At 48.2% G+C, this 23645-nt stretch overlaps 1 protein-coding gene across 4 annotated transcripts in view; it reads left to right on the top strand.

Moving 5' to 3' along the window:
• Csmd2 (CUB and Sushi multiple domains 2) overlaps positions 1-23645 on the top strand; it is a 553245-nt gene that overhangs the window by 380788 nt on the left and 148812 nt on the right. For all 4 annotated transcript variants that reach the window (XM_029539695.1, XM_021199594.2, XM_029539696.1 and 1 more), the window contains 3 exons: positions 8086-8301; positions 9447-9635; positions 15028-15197. In XM_029539695.1, coding sequence (XP_029395555.1) covers positions 8086-8301; positions 9447-9635; positions 15028-15197 — 575 coding nt within the window. The remainder of the gene's footprint in view (positions 1-8085; positions 8302-9446; positions 9636-15027; positions 15198-23645) is intronic.

The raw sequence follows: 23645 nt of genomic DNA on the forward strand, positions 1-23645 counted from the left end.
GTCAGTTAGTCAGTAGTGCATACTCGAGCAAGGGTGTAAGTTATAAGTAAGTAAGTAAGTAAGTTAGTTAGTTAGCTAGTTAGCTAGTTAGTTAGTCAGTTAGTCAGTAGTGCATACTCGAGCAAGGGTGTAAGTTATAAGTAAGTAAGTAAGTAAGTAAGTTAGTTAGTTAGTTAGTTAGCTAATTAGCTAGTTAGTTAGTCAGTTAGTCAGTAGTGCATACTCGAGCAAGGGTGTAAGTTGTAAGTAAGTAAGTAAGTTAGTTAGTTAGTTAGTTAGCTAGTTAGCTAGTTAGTCAGTTAGTCAGTTAGCAGTGCACACTCCTGGCCAGTGGTTATCAGACCCCACCCATGTGTCAGACACTGGGCAGGAAGCAGACTGTTACAGCCTCCACCCCAAGGCTTATTCTGACATCTCTCTAAAGGTGTTTCCTTCACTCTCCAATTTAGCAAGAATTCTAGCACCTAGGCTCACAGCTCTGGGTTTTCTACACTGAGAGGAGAAGGCAGTGACAATCACTGGTAATTGTGATGTGTGCCTTTAATAAAAATAAACATAAACAAACAAACAAACAAACAAGCCCCTGATCTGGAAGAATTAGCATGCAGAGGGTTGGGGGACTAAGGGGTTGAAATAGAAGAGTATCCCACCCCCCCAGATACCCAAACGTCCTCATGGGCTGACAGTGTGCGGTGAGCACACTTGTCCAGAAGTGCACATCCTTTACACAACAGGGGTACAGTACAGAAATGGACTCCTCTGGGTGTGCGTGCCGGGGTACACAGCCAAAAACAGACTACAAGGCATGACTAAAGTATCATTTTAGAGCCATTGAAGAAGTCACATAAACAGAATTTAAAACCAGTGGGATTATGCTCCAGGAGAAGAGCCTCTGTTGGTGAAATGTGTGCTGTGCAAGCCTGAGGACCTGAGTTCGATCCCCAGCACCTGTGTGGAAAGCAGGACATGGTGTCTGCCTCACGGCTGTGATCCCAAAGCTGAGAGGGCAGAAAAAGGAGGACCTCTGGGCTATCCCTAACCAGTCAGCCTAGCCCAGTCAGTCAGCCTAGCCCAGTCAGTCAGCCCAGCCCAGTCAGTCAGCCTAGCCCAGTCAGTCAGCCCAGCCCAGTCAGTCAGCCTAGCCCAGTCGGCCTAGCCCAGTCAACCTGGCCCAGTCAGCCTAGCCCAGTCAGTGAGCCCCAGGTCCAAGCGAGAAACTTTGTCTCCAAAAACAGCATGGCCAGCTATTGAGGAACATCACCTAAAATTAATCCCTGGCCTACACACACACACACACACACACACACACACACACACACACACACACCATGAGTTTAACCATTTTGAAAAGGAATGTTTAAAATCCCATCCATATCTCATCTACAAAGCCATGTGGATAGCAGCAATAGAGAGCCATGATAGCCCCTGGTGGGATGTCCCTTTAACAGAGATAATCCATAAAAGCAAAGGCTGTTGGGTTCAATTAAAATTTAAAAATTGATAAGGTTTGTATTAAAAAAAAAAACTCTGTGAAAATGCAAAGTCAATAGTAAATACGCAAAAAAAAAAAAAAAAAAATCTGTGATGTATGTAATTGACTAAACACTGCCGACCTAATGTGTAAAGAGCTTTTAAATTCTGTAAGAAAACTCAGCCCGGCCCATCAGCCTGAAAAATGAGCAGAGCTATAAACTAACACTTCATAATTGAAATACAAATTGAAAACATCAGCCCCACCAATAATTAAAGACATGCAATTTCAGCCAGTAATGAAACACACTTTCCCTTTCCAAGTCACATCAGGACGTCGTTATGCACGGTGTGGTAGAGACATGGCTAAGCCTCCTTGCCTCACTTCTGACCAGTATAGACAAGCCTGGGCTTCTCCCAGAGGTGGTCTGGGAGTGGGAGATCAGTGTGGCCTCTGTAGCCAGAGATTTCATTTCGTTTACCTGAACACAAGTTGTAAGGCTGCATACTGTCATGTACCTGTCAGGAACAGCTTTTCATTACGTCAAAAACTGAGGAACTAGGGCTGAGGAGATGCCTCAGTTCATACCATGCTTGCTCAACATGCATTGAGAAGCTGAGCTCAGACCACCAGCATTCATGTAAAAAGCCGAGCACAGCAATACATGTAACACCAGAGCCGTAGAAGCATACATACGTGGCTTCTTGGGGACACGCTGGCCAGCAGCTAGCCAAGTCAGTAAGCACCAGATTCAGTGATTCCAATAATAAGACACCAGCATCAACCTCTGCCTTCTACACACAGGCACATGTGTACATGGTACATGCACGTATATGCGCACATGAGCACAAGTTATCTAGCTAATGCGAGTGAATGAGAAATTCTGGAAATGAATTAGATGACTCAAGTTCAGTTCTCAGACCCACGTCAGGCAGCTCCAGCTCCAGCTCCAGAGAATCTGACTCCATGTAATGGCCTCCATGGGCATTGCATCCATGTAGCATATAAATACACACAAACACACACACATGCACACACACAAATAAAAATGAAACAGGAAATAAGCAGAGAGTGTAGGTATGGAATGGAATTCCAGACAGCTACAGAAATAACAGAGGAAAGGAGGTCTGCCGACCATCAGAGGTATGCCAAAAAGTTAAACAGCTAAGCATGGCCCCCAAAGGCTGGTGCATGGGCTACTTGTATCCTACACGATCTGTGAGGTCTACTCCACCTCATATTTGTTTGTACGAGCTGTCCTTTCTTCATTCTCATCTTTGGACTGCTTTTCCCATGAATGAGGAAGACGTCTTATGTAATCACACTATTCGCATAAAGAAAATAAACCTGAAAAGAAGAGTATTTCTATGCATACCATGTGTATTGAAGCATCCACCTTGGCTTTGAAGGCCAACTCTGCCCAGGGCTAAGGTGGCCCAGAGTTTCTCCATCAAGGCAAGGCAGGAACCTCCTGGAAGTCAAGGGAGCTCTGAGGATCCCTAGAAAGACAACGCCATTATTAAAGATGTTCTGTATCAGAGAGATGCATGTTTCTTTGCCCGAGCATTGTGTGAATGTATATGTCACTACATTTCCATGTGCGTTTACCTAGAAATCACATCCACTCATTGGCTAGTTCACACATGATCTCAGTATACCATGATAAGGCAGACAGAAGAGCGAAACACCGGGATCTTAGGCAAGTGTCTTGGAGTTCAAATGCAAGCTTCTGAATGTCCATGAAAGAAGTAGCCAGGATGAAAAGTCTGTGAATCCATGAGAGCCTGTGGTGAATGACCAGGCTTCCTTAGTACCATACAAAAGCTTCCCCTCACCTCTAGCATCAAACCCCAAGTAAACCAGCCAGAAAAACCCTGGGCTGCAGCCGCCTGCTGAGTCCCAGCCACCCAGACCGAGCTGTTTCTAGAACTTGCCATCCTCAAGAGAGAGAAGATGGTCCCCAACTTGAACTTTCATTTTAACGCTCACCTCCGTAACATATTGGAAGCTCTTTGAAAGACAGATCTCTGGTTCCCCATACTTTCCCCTGCCCTGGGTACTCCGAGCACATAGGACCTAGAGACCTGTTTGGTGGTGTGAATTGAAAGGAACTGAGCCCACACCCTTCTCCTATGCCCTGCTCCTAGGCTATGTTGAGCTAACAGACCCCCAGGTTGCTTATTTGAATTGTTCCCAAACAGGAGGAAGCCCAGCTAGGGAAGGTTAATTTTATTCAGAATTGTTCAGCTGCCATATGGCAGGGTTACTGGAGTTACCGTCAGACCCAGGGCACGGACAGCTTCGGCCACCAGTCCTCAATTGGCCAATGAAGGGAATAAAGTGTTGGTGAAAAGCACAAATGAGGGATTTGCTCAATGTGGACACATTGAGAAGAGACACAAAGAGGTTGAATCACTTCAATCAATCTCTCTCTCTCTCTCTCTCTCTCTCTCTCTCTCTCTCTCTCTCTCNAGAGAGAGAGAGAGAGAGAGAGAGAGAGAGAGAGAGAGAGAGAGAGAGAGAGAGAACTCCACATCCACCTTTAGAGTCCATGAGATTTGAGGTTAAATAGATTGCATAGACATAGCCAACCTGGGCAAGATCTGGTCCCAACCGGCACCATTATCTCAGGATCAGACTCCTGCAAGAGGTCAGGTTCTCAGAACTGTGTGAGACCTCATTCCTGGAAACAAGTCCCCCCCAGCTTTGGCTACCGCCTGGGCTGTAGCCCTTTCCTTCTCCCCACATGAGATTCTTTCAGCATGAAATCAAAGTCCCCAGGGTGCTCTGTTTCAATCATGTGGGTGGCAAGGGGACAAGCACAGGATGTCTTTGGATTGCATGGGGTGGATGGTGAAGGGTCCAGAGAATGTGACTTTTCAGAGACCTCAATGTTAGTTACTAGGAAAATCGGGTTCCCTCTTTGGCGTTCCTAAAATCATTAATAAAAGATTTTTAAAAACAGACTCAGAAGCTTGAATACAATTTTATTAAATTTCAAGGGAAAAAAAAATAACCCAACAGGACAGGCAAGATGGAAATCCTGCCTGGAAGTTGCCAGGAGGAGGGGGATGGGGAGAGAGCTGTAGCTGTTAGGCATGATGGTCAGAAGCAGTCAGAAAGCCCAGGGTGTCCGAGAAAGTAGGCTTAGGACCACTGATCTGGGTCCACAGGGCACAGTTTACAGGCTCGTGCACCCAGGACAAAGGAGGGGACCCGGGACACTTGATTAGAAAGAGAAAGAGATGAATTACTAAGAAGGAACAAGACACTTCCAAGAATGAAAGTGGGGGCTAAGGAAAATGTCCCAGAAGCATCAGGCTCCTTATACATAGTCCTTTATAACTCTCCACGGTCCTGGCTTCTCCCAACCGTGTCCCTGTCCCCACACTGAATGTTCTGTTCCACGGATGAAGCCTCGAGGTGATTAAGGGCTTCCAGGCCCTCTCTGCAGATAGGCTCCTTGGATGTACTAATCTTGGCATTTTAGTCTCTAGTACCCATCCTCCTGCCGTACCAGGGATGGCGTCTCCTAACCTCCCAGGTCACCTGGGATTCTGGAGCAGGGATCACCTGTTGATTCCCTGCTGGATCCCTGCTATGTGCCAGGACAGCACCAGGAGCCTGACCCTGTGGCTCTTCCAAGTTGTACCTCTCCCCAAGGACCGTTTGCCACCTGGAAAGGAAGTCCGCCATTTCCCTACTGCAGCTGAGGGAAGGAGCTTACTGAGGGACCCAAGCTCCCGTCCTTCCACGGGCAGACAGACACGTGACCCCTGTGATTTCTGCCCTGTGCAGTGGCTCACGCTACCGTGTGCATCTGTCACACCAAATAGGATTCAAGCTCCAACCGGTACTTCTCTATTTCTATGACAATGTCTTCATTTTTCTCACAATGGCCTAAAAAGCCCCAAGCAATCAGCACAGCTGGGGAACCTGAGGGTTTCAGCTGGGTTTGCTCATCCTTAGACTCCCTGCCAAATGTTTACTCCCCGGGAGAGGCTGTGTTTGCACACTGGAAGATCAGGGGCAAGCTGGTGTCTCAGCCACTATTTCTGCAGGTTACTGTGTCTGACCCACATGTTCCCCCCTGCAAGCATGGTCATGCCTGTTTGCCAAAGGCCATATGGACCCTCACTGGTGAATCCCTCCAATGCGCCCCATGAAGTCCCCCCAGATATAGTTGCTCATACTCCCCACAGCCTACAGAGATTGCCCACAGTTGCTGCAACCCTCTCCTTCACTAAGCCAGATCTTTCTCAGCACAAGGAACTAAGCACCAGCCCAGTGCTTGCTAGGGACACAGGACCTGTATCCTCGCACGCACTGGTGCTTGGACGAATCCTGGTTCCCTAGATGTGGATTGTTTACACCTCACCACCTCTGCTCATTTTCCATCTCCCCAACTCTCATAGAAACCCAGACGTTTGGGGATCTCTAGCTCCTTCCCATCCATGGGGATGCAAGGACATGTGAACATTTTCAAACTCTTCAGCCTTAGGGGCTTGGATCCAACCACCATTTACCAAAAACTGCCGTCGGGGTCAGTGACGGCACCGAGATACTCCACAGGTCCGTGGGACCTATTCAGCATGTAGACTGTGGCCCAGGAGGTGGGCGGAGAAGTGTTTTTCACAAGCTCCCAGGTGACAGCCATATTGTGGGTCCATAGCTCACACACACAGTAGCAAATGGACCCTGTCTTCATCACACTACATGGCCCGTGGACGCATTGGCTCAGGTATATGCTTTCCCATAGACTGACCCAAACGGCAGAATCAGGACAAGCCCAGGAGCTGTCTGTTGTTGATATCCTTCTGTTCCAGCAGCTTCCTCCTCCTCACCCTCCAGCCTACCACCTATTCTCATCCTCTAGCCTGAGAGGCTGCACCCTGGAGTGGGAGGGCAGAGTCACCTCTGCAGCCAGAGGGCCTAGGTGCAGCTCTGCTACCCATGAGGAAGACCTTGGACAAATAACTTCATCTCTTGGTGCCTTATTTTCCCCAGGGTACAAAATAGACGTGCAACAGATCACACCCACATCTTAGGGTAACTGGCAGATCCATTTCTCCAGCTTCACTTCTAGCTGCTAAGGGGCTGGCCCCTGGAGCAAACAAGACAGCAAGAATAGTGGCAGCAGGGACTTAAAACTCAGTGAAGAAATATCATTGCGTTTGCTTTGCTTCACACTCGTAGTCTTCCCTCCCCGACCCTGACACTTGGTAGGTGCCAAGGACATGCACCCTCATGGAAAACGACACACAGATACTGTCCTGCTGCTGTCCAAGGGCGCTCGCATCCCCTGTCTTCCCACTCTCCAGTTCTCTTTGCTGCCTCCACCCCTCCTCTGTCTCATGTAATTTCTTCAGCTTCTACTTCCCCATCTCTGACACTGCAAACTCTCCTGGACCGGATAGTCCAAGCTCATGGCTTTCAATGCCACCTTCTGCTGGCGACTCAGATCCACCTCTGAAGTTCCACCTGAGTCCTGAACTCCTGATTCTTCTTTCAGCTCCTCCTCACTGGAAGCTCAAACACCACCCAGGCTGGATTTACCACCAGAGTCTCTGCTTTGCTCTTTGCAGCAGCTGCTTATTCCCCCAGAGTCCCTTTTGCTCCTCTGCATCGCATCTGCCACGGCTACCCACCCAGCTGCTGAGCAAGCCCCACCCCCAGTCCAGTGCAAGCAGCCATCCTTGAAACTGACTTCTCTGCCTCCCCTCATCCAACTCCATCCTCCTTCTGACCACCATTGTCCTATAATAAAAGTCTGACCTGGGCTGGGAGGGGCCAGCCATCTTGTTAACTCCTGCGAAGTGCCAGATCTGTCCCCAGTTTCAGGTCCAGGTCCCTGAAGATACCCAGCTACCCTACTGCTCATGAAACCCTGAAAGATAGGCCGTTCCCTTGCCAGGGACAATCTTCCTTGTCTTAACCTGTGCGACCTTCCAAGATTCGAATCAAGCATTCTCTCCTTTGTAAAGCTGTCTCACACGCCTCTCTTATCACTACATCTTTTAATCGATTCCTAAGTTACATATGTGCATGCTTATGTGGGTGCATGTATGAACACTGGTATACATGCGTGTGGAAGCCAGGGAACAGTTGGGTGTTGCTCCTAGAGCCGTCCACCTTGCTTTGTTGAGACAGCATCTGTCACTAAGCCGGGGTTCACAGACTGGGCTGAGCTGGTGGGTCAGCCTGCCTCTGCCTCCCCAGCTATGGGGTCAACAAGCACAAACAACCACACTCTGACCGCACACATGAGTTCTGAAGATCACACTCAGGTCCTCACAGCCAGCCTTATACCAACTGAGCTCTCTCCCCAGCCCCGCTTCCTGCTGTAGACTGCTGTCTAGGCTCCCGTGGTAGGCTGGTCTCCAGTCTAGGGTCCATCCCTCTGACTGAAGGCAGTTGTTTAACACGTTGGCCTACCCCTCCTCCTCCTCCTGGATCTCACCCATGGTACAGACTCCACAAAGACACAGTGAGTGCTGTGAAGCAATGTAGTAGATTTTCTGCAAATGCCCCTTGCACGTGCTGACCGCTGGAACAAGGAGCTCGACTCCAGCCACCTGCCCACCCCAGCCTGCGCCTCTGTTCTCCCTCTGCAGGCGTGTTCTTTACCTTCCATACCTTCCACCTGGAGAGCGGCCATGACTACCTTCTCATCACTGAGAACGGCAGCTTCTCCCAGCCCCTGAGGCAACTGACCGGCTCGAGGCTGCCAGCCCCCATCAGTGCCGGACTCTACGGCAACTTCACTGCTCAAGTCCGCTTCATCTCTGATTTCTCCATGTCCTATGAGGGATTCAACATCACCTTCTCAGGTAATGAGTGTGACTGTCCCTGGGGAGAAGAGACCAGGGAGCCATTCTCTCCTCTCTCTCTCTCTCTCTCTCTCTCTCTCTCTCATAGCTCCTCAATGACCTCAATGCTGCAGGTGGAGATACTTAGCTTAGACACATCTTGGCCTGGGTCAGGAGGTTCATTCTCTGACTCAGGGTACACTTCGAACATGCCCCCACCTCAGATGGCTGAACTAGAGGAATTCACAAGAGTCCCTTCCTACTCTCCCTGCTTCACGAATTCCCCCATGAGTCACTCCTGTTTCACAACCCCAACAATTACAGAAAGAGATGAGAGTTAGTGTATCGGTGTTTCAGTCTCATTCAGCATCTGCAACTATGCTAATCTCAGAGTGATATATTTTTAGCTCTGAATTTGGGAATCCTGAAAAGAAGGCTCTTTCTTGGCATTTGAGGCCTTTACTCCCGTTACCAGCTGTCCCCTCCACCCTCATCCTGAGTTATTCAAGGGCTCCCGAATCAGCAGGACAGAAGTACTTGATGGACTCCTGCTTAGCCCGGCATAGCCTCCTGCTGCCCTCTTTACAGAAGCCCCCAGGCCACCAGCCTGAGCTGGCCTGGCCAGTAGGACCCTCCTCCCTACTATACAGAGCACTGAGCATTGAGGTACAGTCACATCCACATACTCACTAAAGACATCACACATGTCCTTGGCCCCTCACTGCCACTCACCCTCCCACTTGGCTTATCATTGGTGGCAAAGCCAGCCTTGCTCAGAGCAAACTTTAAGAGAGGCATTTGGAGTCCGGATCCTAGTGCAGGATGCTCAAAGCAGGGCCACAGACCCTGACTCCCTGAAATTGGCTGGTTGTGTGAAGCTGGTTGGTGCCTGGGAAGATTCCAGAGCACCTGCCAGGCCCAGGTTTCAGGTTCAAGTGGAACCCCGAAGTCAGGGCAGAGGGAGGACTCTCAAAAGTCCTCTGTGGAGCACTTCCCCCAGATCCTGAGCCTCCCAACATTTCTCTCAGCCTGAGCCCTCAGGATGGCTCTTCTTTTCCTCACACTTGTTGGGGGCTAGCACGCTGTAGCCTCTGGTCCCTTTCCCTGGTGTTGGGTCTGTCCTCGACTGTCTCAGCGACTAACACGCCCACTGTCTTCCTCTGCAGAGTATGACCTGGAGCCCTGCGAAGAGCCCGAGGTTCCAGCCTACAGCATCCGAAAGGGCTTGCAGTTTGGTGTGGGCGACACCCTGACTTTTTCCTGCTTCCCCGGGTACCGTCTGGAGGGCACGGCCCGCATCACGTGCCTGGGGGGCAGACGGCGCCTGTGGAGCTCGCCTCTGCCAAGGTGTGTTGGTAGGTGGTCACGTGCTTTCCTTCTGCTTCCCTTATTGGGCGGGCCAAACTTAGAGCGAGGTGGAGGGCTGCACCCAACCGGGAGGCTCATGGGCCTGGGTTAAGGATCCATACAGTCACACTTATCTGCAGGGGGACCTTGGACGCATAGCCTAACTACCTCTGTAAGATGCAAAGGAATCTGCTCTATGGCCTGACCTGGCCTTTGCTAAGCAGTTCTGATAGGCTCTTGGTTGCAGTTGACCTCAGTATGCCCACCTCCAGCCATTAGCACGGGCTCTAGGTTTCAGATGCCTCTTGCAAAGCAAAATGGGGTGGGGGGGGCGCTAGTCCTTTACTCAAAAGGACTCTCAATCTAGCTGTGTAGGGGTATCTGCTCTTGGAAAATCCCTAGGAAGACCCTTCACCCAGGGAGGGGGAAGGGCAGGAGCTGGGATCCATTAATGATGCGCCTAGTATACCCCAGTCCAGCTTCTAGCTCCTGGAGATGCAAAACGTCAACACAGCAGAGAGAGACTCCCCACCTGCCACCCCACTCAGTGGGGAACCCACCAGGAACACACAGAAGTGTCTATACTGTGTACGCAGAGAAAGTGCCAGAGGAAGGCTGCTGCTTTGTGATCGTGGGCAGGAGGACCCCTCCAGTGAAGGGCGTTTTAGCAGAGATGGGGAGGAGCTGGACGTGAAGAGGTAGCATGGAGCAGACCTCAGCCGCGAGGCTGCTTGGCGTTTGAGGAACAGCTGGGCAGGCAGCTGGGCGCAGGTGGCAGAGGAACTGGAGATGGAGGAAGACAGGGAGTGGGCGGGGCACTGGCACTGGACTGGCCTACATTGCTGTTAGAGTCCAAAAGAAGGTTGATCAGTGCTCTGTGCCCAAAGGGAACGGAAAGTAGGGTGGCACCCGGGGAGGTGGGGACAGTTGCTACTGTGGATGGAGGTTCTGATTGCACAGTGGCCTCAGGGCTGAACCCAATAGAACTCGGATGAATTAATGAAGCGCTCTCTATGCTCCCAGGTAGCCATGGAACTCTTAGAAAACATAAGGAACAGATCAAAGTAGCGTTCGCTCATTAAAACAGAGCCCAGCATCGCCAACGCCCATGAGGTGCTAGGGTTGAGGATCAGTGGTAGAGAGCTTGCATGCAGGTTCCCTAGTTCAATCATGAAGTGGAAAGGAAGACAGACAGATGGATGGACAGACAGACAGACAGACAGACAGACAGACAGACAGACAGACAGACAGACAGACAGACAGACAGACAAAGACAGAGAGGATAGAGAAGGAAAAAGAGAGGGAGGGAGAAGACGAGGAGGGGAGGGGAGAGGCAAGGAGAAGAAAGGAGAGGACTGGAGCGATAACTCAGCCAGTCAAATGTTGTCTTGCAAGTGTGAAGACCCAAGTTCCACTCCCAGCACCCCACATAAGAAAGCCACACATGGTAGCACACACTTGTAATCCCAGCACTAAGAAGGCAGAATCAAGTGGATCCCTGGGGGCTGGCTGGCCACCCAGCTTAGCACCTTGTCAAGCTCAGGGTTTACTGGACCCTGTCCCCAAAACAACCCAAAGTGGACAATAGAACTGACACTGACCTCTGACCCCCCACACATACACACGCACAAGCGCACAAACGCAACAACAGGAAAGGAGGAGAGCTAGGAAAGGAAGCCCTCACACCTGTGAGGTCAGCCCTGCCCTGGACCACACCATGGGGCCCAGGGCTCCACAGGGGACAACTGCTCAGGCTGGGGAGCTGGGCTGAGCCCTACTGAGCAGGCACACAAATCAAAGTCAGGCCTCTGCTCTGCCAATTGCTAAACCATTAGCACCACCAGACCCTTCTGCCTGGCTTCCTCATTGATAAAATGGAGCTCACCACATCTGATGCATTCTGGATGAGGTGACATCGTTCCTGTAAAGCCACAGGGAGCCATGTAATTGTCACTCTGCCAATAACATCTTTATCGTTTTATTTATGGATTAACGACTGGTCGTTAGTTTGTCAATAACATTTTACAAATTCAGAAGGGGGAGCACTTAGACAACAAAGCTGCGATAGAACTCACCCTGGGGAGGGTCCCGTTCGGACCTGACCACCAGCAGCTGCCCTTGCATCTGGAAAAGCCCCTCCATGAGGGCCTTGGAGAGAGTTTGTCTCCAGTGGGGCTCTCCAGGCCCCCAGATGCTCACCCCGCTAAAGCTCCTGCCTCTCCAGTCTCATTACACCAACTCATCCTTTAACTCATTATTCCAATTACTGTTTGTTCACGACACCGCACAATATTTTCATTATTGCATTTGTCTTCTGTTTCACATGGTATTAATAATGCGCAGCGGTTATAATCACCTCTAATTACAACCAGCCCTGCGGCAGAGACTCCTGCCAGAGTCATAGCAGGCCTGCCCACCCATGGGGGTGCTTCTGCTTGCCACCTTCACTGTAAGGCGTCACTTAGATGATTTAGCCCCTCTCTATGCCACCAGGAGCATTCCCAGCCACGGAGTGTACAAACAGCCCCGAGCTCTAAAACATGGTGTGACAGGGGGATCCAGCCCCTGACCTCAGGGGCTCCTGCATTTGATGTGGAAGAGACAGCCTTGACCCTGGGAGGGGACCCCAGTCTGCAACAAGAGATGCGGTCCCGTCCTTGGCCTATTCCTCCTCCTCCGGAGCCTCAGACTGATGGATAAGATACAGCCCCTGCCCTTAGTCGGATAGGGGCGGCAGAAGCCACAGATGTCTGAATCAGCAGAGGCTCTTTCTTGGACATGTGCCTGTTGGCTTCTCTGCAGTGCTGGTTTGTTTCCATTTACGCCCGTGTTTGGCTTCCTGTGGCGTCTGCTCATCTCCCCTGCCTCTGGAAACTCTCCCAGAAGCAAGGGTCACATCCCTTCCTCCTCTTGTCCCTTCTCTCGTCCCTAGAACCAAGGCTCTGGCAGGGAGACAGGACCTTGCCATTGGGCAGGGACTGGCCACCTATGAGACCAGCAGTCCTGTGTCCCTTCTTACCTGTGTGCTGGGCATATGGGAGAGATGGGAGGGTCTTGCTAGGCCAGAGATCGGACAGAAAGCTGGAAAGCCAGAAGGTGGAGCTGGGGAAACAGTCTAAAGCTCTGCCAGAGGCCATGTTTGAGGAAGATGGCTGTCATGAGCTGGGCAAGGAGCAAGGGGCTTAAGGAACAGTCGGGGCATCATGAGCCTGATAGCTAGAATTTTCCCGTAAGAACCCTGACAGTCCCAGAGCAGATAGGATGCCCAGTGGAGGCGGATAAGCTGGAATCAGAGAGGAAAAGCTACACTGAGTGAAGGTCCACCATGTGGGTCCCTCCCTCTGTGCTCTCCTTTTTACACATCAAACCTTACACGTTCATTCTCTAGTCTCCGAGGATACTCTTACGGCCCAGATAAAGAGTGCCCAGGGGGCTGCTGTAACTTCTCTATGCCTCCAAAGTCTGTCCACCCCATGGCACCTCGTGCCCCTGCCTGCATGGGAGTGGGAGAGTGTGAAGTCCAGAGGTGGTGGGCGCTGCTTCAGGTAGTCTGAGCCATTGTCTTAAACTGTGCACAGCCTTCAGCAGCATCCCCCGCTCCCTGCAGGCCTCATCAGAGGGCACCAAGGAATCGTGCCATCTAGGGACATGCTTTTGAAGATTGTCAGCAGCTGCTAGCCCAGCATGTCCACCCACCTTGTCCCTTTAGTTTTACATCCCAGTTTGGCACATTTATCTGATATGTGTTCACTGTGCTCACCGGCTGTCTCAAGTGCTCGAGGGACCCTGTCTCCACTGAGATAAACAAACAAGGTCCTATCCAAAGTCTTGGGAAACTAAAGCAGAGAATAGAATAGGGACCAGGGAACAGGGCCCGCTGACAGTTAGAAACTTAGTGGTTCATAGCCGTGACTATGTCTACCTTCAAAAAAACTAAGAGGAGTTTTGGGGGACACGCATATGGCAAAGGCAGTGGAGACTCAGTTCTGAAGGTCTCTATGTGCCCTGTGGGTGTCATCTAGCACATTCATGGCTTAGGGTAGCTAGAGCTGGCTAGTGGCCTCTTAGTGGACCTGAAGGTCCTTCCAGCCAAGAGTAAGGGCACAGGGAAGCAGCAGGGGAAAGTGGACGTGCCACCAACCACCACAGAGACATGCTCCAAACCGCCCATCTGTCCAGACAAATAATGAGTCTGCCATCTGGTCTCCCGTCCCCATCCTTCTGGAACCTGGCTATTTTTAGCCCCGTGCCTCTTCTGGGATCGGAGTATGGCCACATTCCTCCATTCATCCACTTATTCAACAAATATTTATCTTACAGAGGTGCGCCTTGGAAATGTACAGCTTCTTCAAGCGTGGTCCTGGGCCTCACACAGCTCAGAGTTTGCCTAGGAGACGAATGCAAATGACAGGCAAGCAGGGAACAATGTGGCTGGTGCCCTGACCCAGGGAGTTACAGAGGGAACCTCGCACTCTTGTAATCCTAGAGAGCCCACTGAAAGGTCTCCCCCGCCCGCCCCCCCCAGCCACGCCCTGCCACCAAGCCTGAGTTAGTCAGGCACTGCTCTCTTGTAGAAAAGATGGAAGTGTGACCATCCCCCAAGGAATCATAAGACGGGAGGGGATGGAAATACTAACAACATAAGGAGAATTGTGTGATGCCTTCTGTAAACACAGGCCTGAGGATAGTGGGAAAGAGTGTTTCTGCAGGAGAGGAGACACGGTTTCCAGAGGCAAGATGGTTTCCTTGATTGGTGCAAGACGCAGAGGTTTGATAGGCCTGTGCAAAAACTTTCTCAGAGCCTCAGGCCCCGAAACACAGGCCCAGGGTGGTGGCATTCCCAGGCCTTCCTCTTGATGGATTGATGCTAGGTGCAAGCAGCTACCTACAGGCTCTTACGTAAGCTAAGGAAGAAGGCTTGTACTTGCCTTAATGGTCCGGCATTCATGGCTCTTGCCTGAGACCCCGGTAAAGCAGTTGTGGTGTTTTGCCTGTACGGCTTAGTGATTATTATTCAGTCTCATCACTTCGTAGTCCCTGTCTTTGAATACTGAAAGTTCTCCTCTTTCTAGGTTTGGCTGTCTCCTTCTCTAGCATCCTTCTGTTGCTACGATACCAACAGATGTAAGGGACCAGTGCTTTATAAACCAACACAGTGAAAGAAGAGGGCATCCAGTGATGTGTTTTCTATTTCTATAGAAAAGGGACAAGCAAAGAAAGAAAAATGAAGAGAGCAGGCAGAACTGTAGGCAGGCTAGTGCTGGTAAAAGTTTGGTGGGCTGTCCTGGAGAGTGTGGGCAAGCAGAGAGCCTCAGCGTACCCGTGAAGTTATTATGCAGAGCTATGAGTAGCTTTCTGTGTGAGTGGGTTAATCTGTGGATATTCTAATTGTCGTTCCAGCGGAGTGTGGGAACTCAGTCACAGGCACTCAGGGCACTTTGCTGTCCCCCAACTTTCCTGTGAACTACAATAACAATCACGAGTGTATCTACTCCATCCAGACCCAACCGGGGAAGGGGATTCAGCTTAAAGCCAAGGCATTTGAACTCGCTGAAGGAGACCTCCTCAAGGTAATGGCAATTGATTCCCTATGGTGTGTAGGTAACCGTGTGCAAAGGGTAATTACTTCCCCATCTGTCCCTGTGTGGATGGCCCAAACTCCCCCACTTCCCCCTGAGTCCTGATGGGTATTCTTACTTGGGAGGAAGAGAAGACCAAAAGGTAAGGGGTGTGGCATTAGTACCTTCTTAGGAACCGTCTGCCCTCACAGATGTATGAGTGGACTGATCAAATGATGGGGAGATGACTCGGTCAGTAAAGTGCCTGCTGAGTAAGCATAAGGAGTTTGTATCCACGCAATGTGAAAACCCATCATTGTGGGGCACCACAGTTTTCAGTATATTATGTGTGTACATGTTTGGGGTATGTAGTGTATATATTGGCAGGCCGGCCTAGCCAATCAGTAAGTTCCAGATTCAGTGAGAGACCCTGCTTCTAAAGGATAAGTGGAAAAGTTACAGTGGAAGGCATCTGTCACTGATGCCACCCCCCCCGCACTCAATACACGAGCACATGCACAGACATACAAAACATGTACATACACATATACTATGCCACACACACATGCACATATATAAAAGTGTATTTACACATGTACTATACATATACACACACTTTTTTTTAAAAAGGTGATGAAGTCAGTTGAACCAGTCAATGATAAGTTTTTTGTGAACTATGACCTTAAATAGGAACAATTAAGAGCTCACAGAACATGTGTGCATGCCTGTGATATGTATACATACATGTACATACATGTTGTGTATATAAATATTGCATATGTAGTGTATTATGAGAACACATGTGTATATGTTATATACAGTGTATGAATACATGTATGTATATAGTGTAGTATATATATAAGTATACATATGTTCATGTTATGTGTAGTATTTATGTACTGTTTGTATAGATGTTATGTGCCTCTGTACATATTTTGTGGATAGTGTATGTGTAAGTACATGCATGTATATTATTTGTGTACATGTTTGGGGTATGTAGTGTATATATGTATGTAAATGTGTGTATGGTACATGTGTATACATGTTTGGGTATATACATTCTTATGTTCATTTTCACATGTGTGCGAATGTGTGTCTGGCCCAGATCATCTATTTCACTTGCATCTGCACCACACATCAGCATGCTTTGTGCACATGTGCTTACATATGCTTTGAGCATACAGTAGCATCACTGTAACAATGGCCTCTGTGTGTCGATGGACTGAAGGAAGCAAGCTCATTAGGGAAAGAAATGGCAAGGCTCAGATGATAGAGGGAGTTATTAAGAGCCTGAGAGACATCTGTCTTGGATTTCTTTGTGTGTGCTTAAGTGGCAGTCGCTGATAATGTGTAGGGCATTCATGTGTGGGTAATAAACAGTTGAACTTGGAGAATGTACTAAAAACCTGCAGTAATAAAATGGATTATATGGAAAGCAGTGCCCAGATTTAGTCAGTTTCATCCTAAGCCAGGGAACTTTACTAGCTTATCCTAATACGATTTCATTCTCAGCAGCCAGAGAAATACCGACATGAGGAACATTCGGAACAGCCAAAGGCCATTACTCTGGGAAGTAGAAACAGGAGCCATTAAATGACTGTCATGTTTATGGACATTGGGACATTGATCCATCCCTGGAGCCTGTTCTCTCTCTCTCTCTCTCTCTCTCTCTCTCTCTCTCTCTCTCTCTCTCTCTCTCTCTCCCTCCCTCTCCCTATCACATACATATGTACTTGCTCACTCACTTGTGTAGGTGGGAGTGTTTCTCATGCTTGTCTCACTCCTCATAAAATAANTACTCTGGGAAGTAGAAACAGGAGCCATTAAATGACTGTCATGTTTATGGACATTGGGACATTGATCCATCCCTGGAGCCTGTTCTCTCTCTCTCGTTCTCTCTCTCTCTCTCTCTCTCTCTCTCTCTCTCTCTCTCTCTCTCTCCCTCCCTCCCTCTCCCTATCACATACATATGTACTTGCTCACTCACTTGTGTAGGTGGGAGTGTTTCTCATGCTTGTCTCACTCCTCATAAAATAACTGAAGCACATATAAAATAACCTAGTGAGCATTGAGACATGTTGGTGGCTTTTGATTCTCAATACACAACTACACACACACACACACACACACACACACACACACACACACACTTCCCTGAAATTATTGAACCTTCTAGAGCAGTGGCTCTCTACCTGGGGGTCACATATCAGATATCCTGCATCTCAGATAATTTACATTACAATTTAGGGCAGCGGCTAAAGTACAGTAGTTATGAAGTAGCAACAGAAATGATTTTATGCTTCGGGGTCAACACAACATAAAGAACTGTACTAAAGGGCCAAAGCACTGGGATGGTTGAGAACCACTGCTATAGAGCACACTTCTGGAAAGGAGAAAGCAAAGAAACTGGGGTGGCATTGTTTGTCCCTTTCCTGTCCTAGCTCTTCCCCCAACCCTCAGGACTCTTTAACCTCTTAGAAAGAACTCAGGACATCAATATATAACAAAACTGTTTTAGAACTCAAAGGAACTGGCAGTCATAGCTTCCCAAATGGGACTCAGAGCTGCCCTGCAATCACAGGCAGCAGGAGGGCCATCTGGTCGACCTCAACATGGCTATGCAAGGAGCCCAGAGCATCCGAGTTGCCCTCAACAACCCCTTCCCCTTGCCTTGATGCAACTGTCTCACCTTCCATGGTGCTTGTATGTTCCTTACCTGTGCCTCCACAGCATTGACTGGTGCAGCCCTGAACAGACATGGGACTCTGTCACCTTCTCCACATTTTATGTGTTTCCCAAGATAATACCAATGCATTTCATGCACTTGACTGATCTCCCAAACCTGAGGGCTTGTATTTCTGACCTGGCATGTTCTCCTGCATATGTAACTTCTGACCTGGTCATTACCCTAAAATCTAAAAATTCCCTGAAATTTAGATTAGACCACCACCCATCCTTGTTTGTTTTCAGTTACCACCTCACTCTTTTGATATGGTCCCTGCAGTTGATCTTCCTGCCACCCTGATATGAGCAAGATAGGAAGGGCTTTAAAGTAAGGTAGTGCAGAAAGACAACTAACTCCCCAGCTGAAGATGACAAAGGAAACACTTATGCATAATTACAGACTACACAGGTTCCCATTAGACTAGCTAAAGGGAAGTGAAGGGAGGTGGTCTCAGCCCTGAAAATCAGGTGAGGGTGCCTCCCATAGACAACTTAAAAGAGTTTTCCAATGTATTAAAGATAAAGATGTACCTGGTTCTCAGTTCTCCAGGCTGGAAGCCCAGGACCATGGTGCTGCATCTGAAAGGGGTTTCCTTGCTTCACTGTGACATGGCAAAGGGTATCCCCTAGGGACTCCCAACTTGTGAACAAAGTATTCTAGATCCCAAGGGAGGGCTGGAGAGATGGCACAGGGGTTCAAGTATTCCCATACAAGCATGAGGACCTGAATTTGAGCCCCAATACTCATGCAAAAAAAAAAAAAAAAAAAAAAAAACAGGCATGGGGCCACGGGCTTGCTAAACCAGCACAGGCGAAGTCGGGGCAAGAGGATCTTGGGACTCTCTGGCCAGCCATCTTAGCCTGATAGGAGCCATCAGTGAACTCCATGGCCCAAAGAGAAATATCAGAAAGCAAGGTGCATGACTCCTGAGGAATGATCCCCAAGGTTGACCTCTGGCCTATACCCACATGCACACCCATATGCACCCACACCCTTACACTCCCACCCACACCTGCATACACACATATTTAAAAAGCCTAAAGGAACATCCATGCTCAGAAGAGGGTAAAGCCATTTTGGGGGACAAGATCTCAGTCTTCAGCATGAGTATTAGGTTTGAGAGACAACAGAGCCCCCAATTCTATCCTTGTATGACATTTTGCCTCTCTTTGGCTTCTGTTGACACTCCAGGGAAAGATGATCAAGAGTTTTATGGCTCAGTAGAGAAAGAGATGCCAACATCCCCAAAACTCCACCACTGGAAATGCTTCTGTGTGCTGGGACATCTTTGACTCAGCTCCTGTACTCCCCCTTAAAATCTAGGTGGGGTTTTATTCTCCCATTTCCATTGTCCCTCTGCAATGATGTGCCAACAAGGAAATTAACCAAGTATGTGTGAATATTCAGCAGATGAGAAGGGGACCTGTCTGAGGGATCAGAGCTAATTGCCCCTCAGTTTGCCACAAAGAACAGAAACATACTTTAAAAGCTACTAATTGGTATTCTTCACAGGAGTTGAGAGAATATTGTATTTATGGCACAAAATAGGCAATAATGAAAACAGAGCTTTCTCAGATGAGGAAAGATTGCATGGAGATGAAAAACATGATCATCCAATTAAAACACCGAACAGAGACAATGAAGGGGGGTGGTAACACTGAAAAATGAAATCAGCTCATTACAGGACGCTCATGAGGACGTCTCTACATCGCAAAGGAAATGAAGAAGGGGATTCTTTTGTATTAATGAAATGTTCAATCAATCCACAATAAAATTTGATGTGCCAAATAACACCACTACTAGAAATGTTACACACACACACACACACACACACACACACACACACTGCATTCACTGCAGGAATTTCCGTGAAAAACTTTAATATAACTCTGTGAGTCTCTGATATGTTATCCACTTGAAAGATAAACAAGGGCTTAGTGACTTGATTAACATGACAGAATGAATTCAAAGAGGGACGAGGAAAGACAGATGCCTGTTTGTCTATTTACTTGCACGGTTTGGAGCATCTCCAGGTGTAGTCCCCAAACTCCAAACTCTACATTCTTTTGCCTCAGCCTCCCATATCCTGGGATGGCAGGTGACATACACCCAGTCCAGGAAAAGATGGTTTCTAAAGAAGAACAGGAACCAGGCATGGTGTTTCAAGTTCCCGGGAACTGAGCAGGAAGAATATCATGAGTTCATGGCCTCAGCTACTCAGGGCTCCAGGCCAACAGGAGCTGCCTGATTGAGATCTCATCTCAATTGACCAACCAATCAATCCAATCAATAAAAGAAAATAAGGAAATTACTAGGGGAAAAAACCTACTAGCAGTAGCATTGTTAGCAAAATCAACTCTTCTTTTTAAAAGTGACTAATAAAATAAACCTTGCAGGACTGATCACAAAGGGAAGTGATGGATATGTAATACGAGAGGGAAGAGGATATAAATATAGATGTGGTCTGGATTATGGTAATAAGGAAATAGGAACAGCTATGAAACAAGAAATCAGAAAGCAAAAGCAATGGAAACAGGTGTTTGGTAGATTAGCAAATGCTAATATGTGGGTCTGAGGGGATGGCTCAGCAGTCAAGAGTCTTGGCTGATCTTCTATGGGACCCAAGCTGAGCTCCAAGCACACATGACTTACAGTTCAAAACTGTTTATACCTTCAGCTACAAGAGATCCAGCACCCCCTTCTGGCCTCTGCTGGCACTGCACTCACATGCACATACCAACACTGAGATACAAGTGATCACATCATTAGAATATTTTAAAAGCACTAATATTGAAAAGTGAAAACTGCTGGGTGGTGGTGGTGGTAGTGTATGCCTTTGATTCGTAGCACTCAGGAGGCAGAGGCAGGCAGATCTCTGTGAGTTCGAGGCCATCCTGGTCTACAGAGTAAGTCCAGATCAGTTAGGGCTGCAGAGAAAAACACTGTCACAAAAAAGAAAAAAAAATACTGCTACTAAGAAGGAGGAGGAGGAGAAAGAGAAGGGAGAGAAAGAAAGAAAGAAAGAAAGAAAGAAAGAAAGAAAGAAAGAAAGAAAGAAAGAAAGAAAGAAAGAAAGAAGAAAGAAAGAAAAAGAAAGAAAGAAAGAGAGGGCAGGAAGGCAGGAAGGCAGGAAGGCAGGAAGGCAGGAAGGCAGGAAGGCAGGAAGGCAGGAAGGCAGGAAGGCAGGAAGGAAGGAAGGAAGGAAGGAAGGAAGGAAGGAAGGAAGGAAGGAAGGAAGGAAGGGAGAGAAAGAACAAATGAACCCAAATAAACCAGAAACTATTTTTAACAAGTTGAAACTCCTCATATCATCTCCCCACAGCTCCAGGCCAGGCCTAGTTTACAGGTCTAATCCTTATAGTATTCAAGCTGCTCCAGAGAAAAAGAAAAAAAGCAAGATGGACCTCTGGATATAAATGGGACAAGCAAAAGCATGGGTGTTAAAGAGAGGAAAGGAAGTCCCTGGAGGCCGGGGCAGGGGCAGTAAGGAGACAGGGGTAGTCACATGGTGCAGAGCCCTACCTGGGGAGAGGACCAGGGCTTTGCCTTGTGAATCTATCACACAAAGGGATGTGGGAGTCCATGTAACAGATTGCAGATTCCACAGTCTCATGATAAGGAATGAGCAGCAGGGATAGAGAGACAGACAACTCATTCAGCAAAGTGCCTGCCACACAAGCACGAGGACCTGAGTTCAGATCCCCAGAGCCCACGTGAAAGCCAGGCTCTATCACGCTGGTGCATGTCTGCAGAGTGCTATGCTGGAACAGGGAGCCCCTGGCGCCTGCTAGCCAGCCCGCCTAGCCAAGTTGGTGAACTCTGGTACAGTGAGAGCCTGAGTCTGAAAGAAAGAAGGCAGGGAGGAGAGAAAAGAAAAGAAGAAAAAAGAAGGAAGAAAGAAATAGATAGAAAGGAAAGAAAGTAGAAGGTATAGCTGGGTGTGGTGGCACACACTTAATCCCAGCACTCAGGAGCTGAGTTCAAGACCTGCCTGGTCTATGTAGTAATATGTAGTAAGACTATGTCTCAAAAGAAGGAAAGGAGGAAAAATAGAGAAGGCTTAAAAAAGAACACACCACACACACACACACACACATACACATGAGAGAGAGAGAGAGAGAGAGAGAGAGAGAGAGCAGTAGTTGAGGTGATGGGTATGTTGATTAGCTTCATTTACATTTTTACCTTCCATTTATAAATCATAGCATCACTCCATATTCCACACAGATATAGCTTGTCAATTTATAGTGTAAAAGCTAAAAATTAAAGAACAAAACCAGAAGCATGGCCCTATTAGGCCAGTCTTATTTATGATCATTGATCTGAAACCCCCTCGACAAAATCAGATTGAATCCAGCCAGCATTGCAACGCAAAGATAGCAAAGCAGGCAGGATGCCAGCCTGAGAAGCCCTGTCAACCCAGTAGAAAGCATCCTGGTGCTATTGTTTAGATTCCCAGCGTGAGACTGCCACTGTCTAGATCTAAGCTCTGCAAACACTGAGACTTTCTTGTGCTTCTGTCTAATATCCTAAGAATGGGTTAGGAAAAAAAAAAAAAAAAAAGGAGGTTGGGAGGAGGGAGGGAGGGAGAGAGAGAGGATCCTGTTAATATATCCCAAAACACCCTTAGATGGAAGCCAGTCCCCAGTCAGGATTCTTAAAATATTCTAAAAACACTGACTGGGACTTGACCCTTCTCAGGAGGACAGCAGAAAGGCCCTCCTAAACACTACACTAAGCGCCAGGTCTGATGGACAGTTTTCCTGTAGGTTTCTCGGTGGCTGAGAGACGGGACCAGTGACTGATCCTGGCAGCGATTCTCAGCGTTCCGCTGCTGATCCAAGCCATTACAGCTACACCCAGACACAACAAAGGAAGCTATAAAAATTAGAAAGGAGAGTAGAAAATTGTCTCGTTTATTTAGAAGACACAAATGATTCAACTAATAAGCTATCAGAACCAATAAGACAATTTCAACAAAGCAGCTGGTGTTTCTGTAACCAATTAAAAAGTGTAATCAGGAAAATAAAATTCTCATTTGTTATGGAAGCAAAAACTGGGAACCATCTAGAGATTTGTCCTGCAACTTGTGGATAATCTTTACAAGAAAATTGTGAAGCTTGATTTAAAAATAAAAAAAGGACAGAACTGTAATAAATTGGGAAAATGCCATGAACAGGGGATATGAACTGGAAGTTACAGGAGGGAGGCAGGATTGTCGGCGAACATTGTTGGCGGCCCTGCGCAGACAGGGTGGTGAACTGGGAAAATTAAGTGAAAATGTGATGCTGTCCTGCATCCATGAAACTAGAAAAGAGCCTAGCACCCAAGAACACTGAGTTTTGGCATGGTTATAAAGCCAGGGGAACCGCTGGTCAAAGCTAGTGCAAGGTGAGTGTGGGCAGCCTCCCTCTTTGGAGAACAGTCTGGTAAGATCCAGCCTGATGGAAGGCCGGGACTGCCCTGTTGCCAGCTTCCTTGTCCTGGGGAACTGAAGATCACATTTGCATACAGGCACACAGGAATGTCCACAGAAGTGCTGCTCACGTGGGTTATTCTGTGTGGAAATTTCTACACCTAGGGAGGTGATCGCCATGCACAGAGACTGCCTTGGATTCTCAGGGTGATGTTCCCATCTCTCCTATATACTGATGCTGGCCCATTAAATGGTAGCCTGTGGGAACTACACACACACACACACACACACACATATATATATGTGTGTGTGTGTGTGT

This window comes from Mus pahari, chromosome 6 (assembly GCF_900095145.1).
Source record: "Mus pahari chromosome 6, PAHARI_EIJ_v1.1, whole genome shotgun sequence".
NCBI lineage: Eukaryota > Metazoa > Chordata > Mammalia > Rodentia > Muridae > Mus > Mus pahari.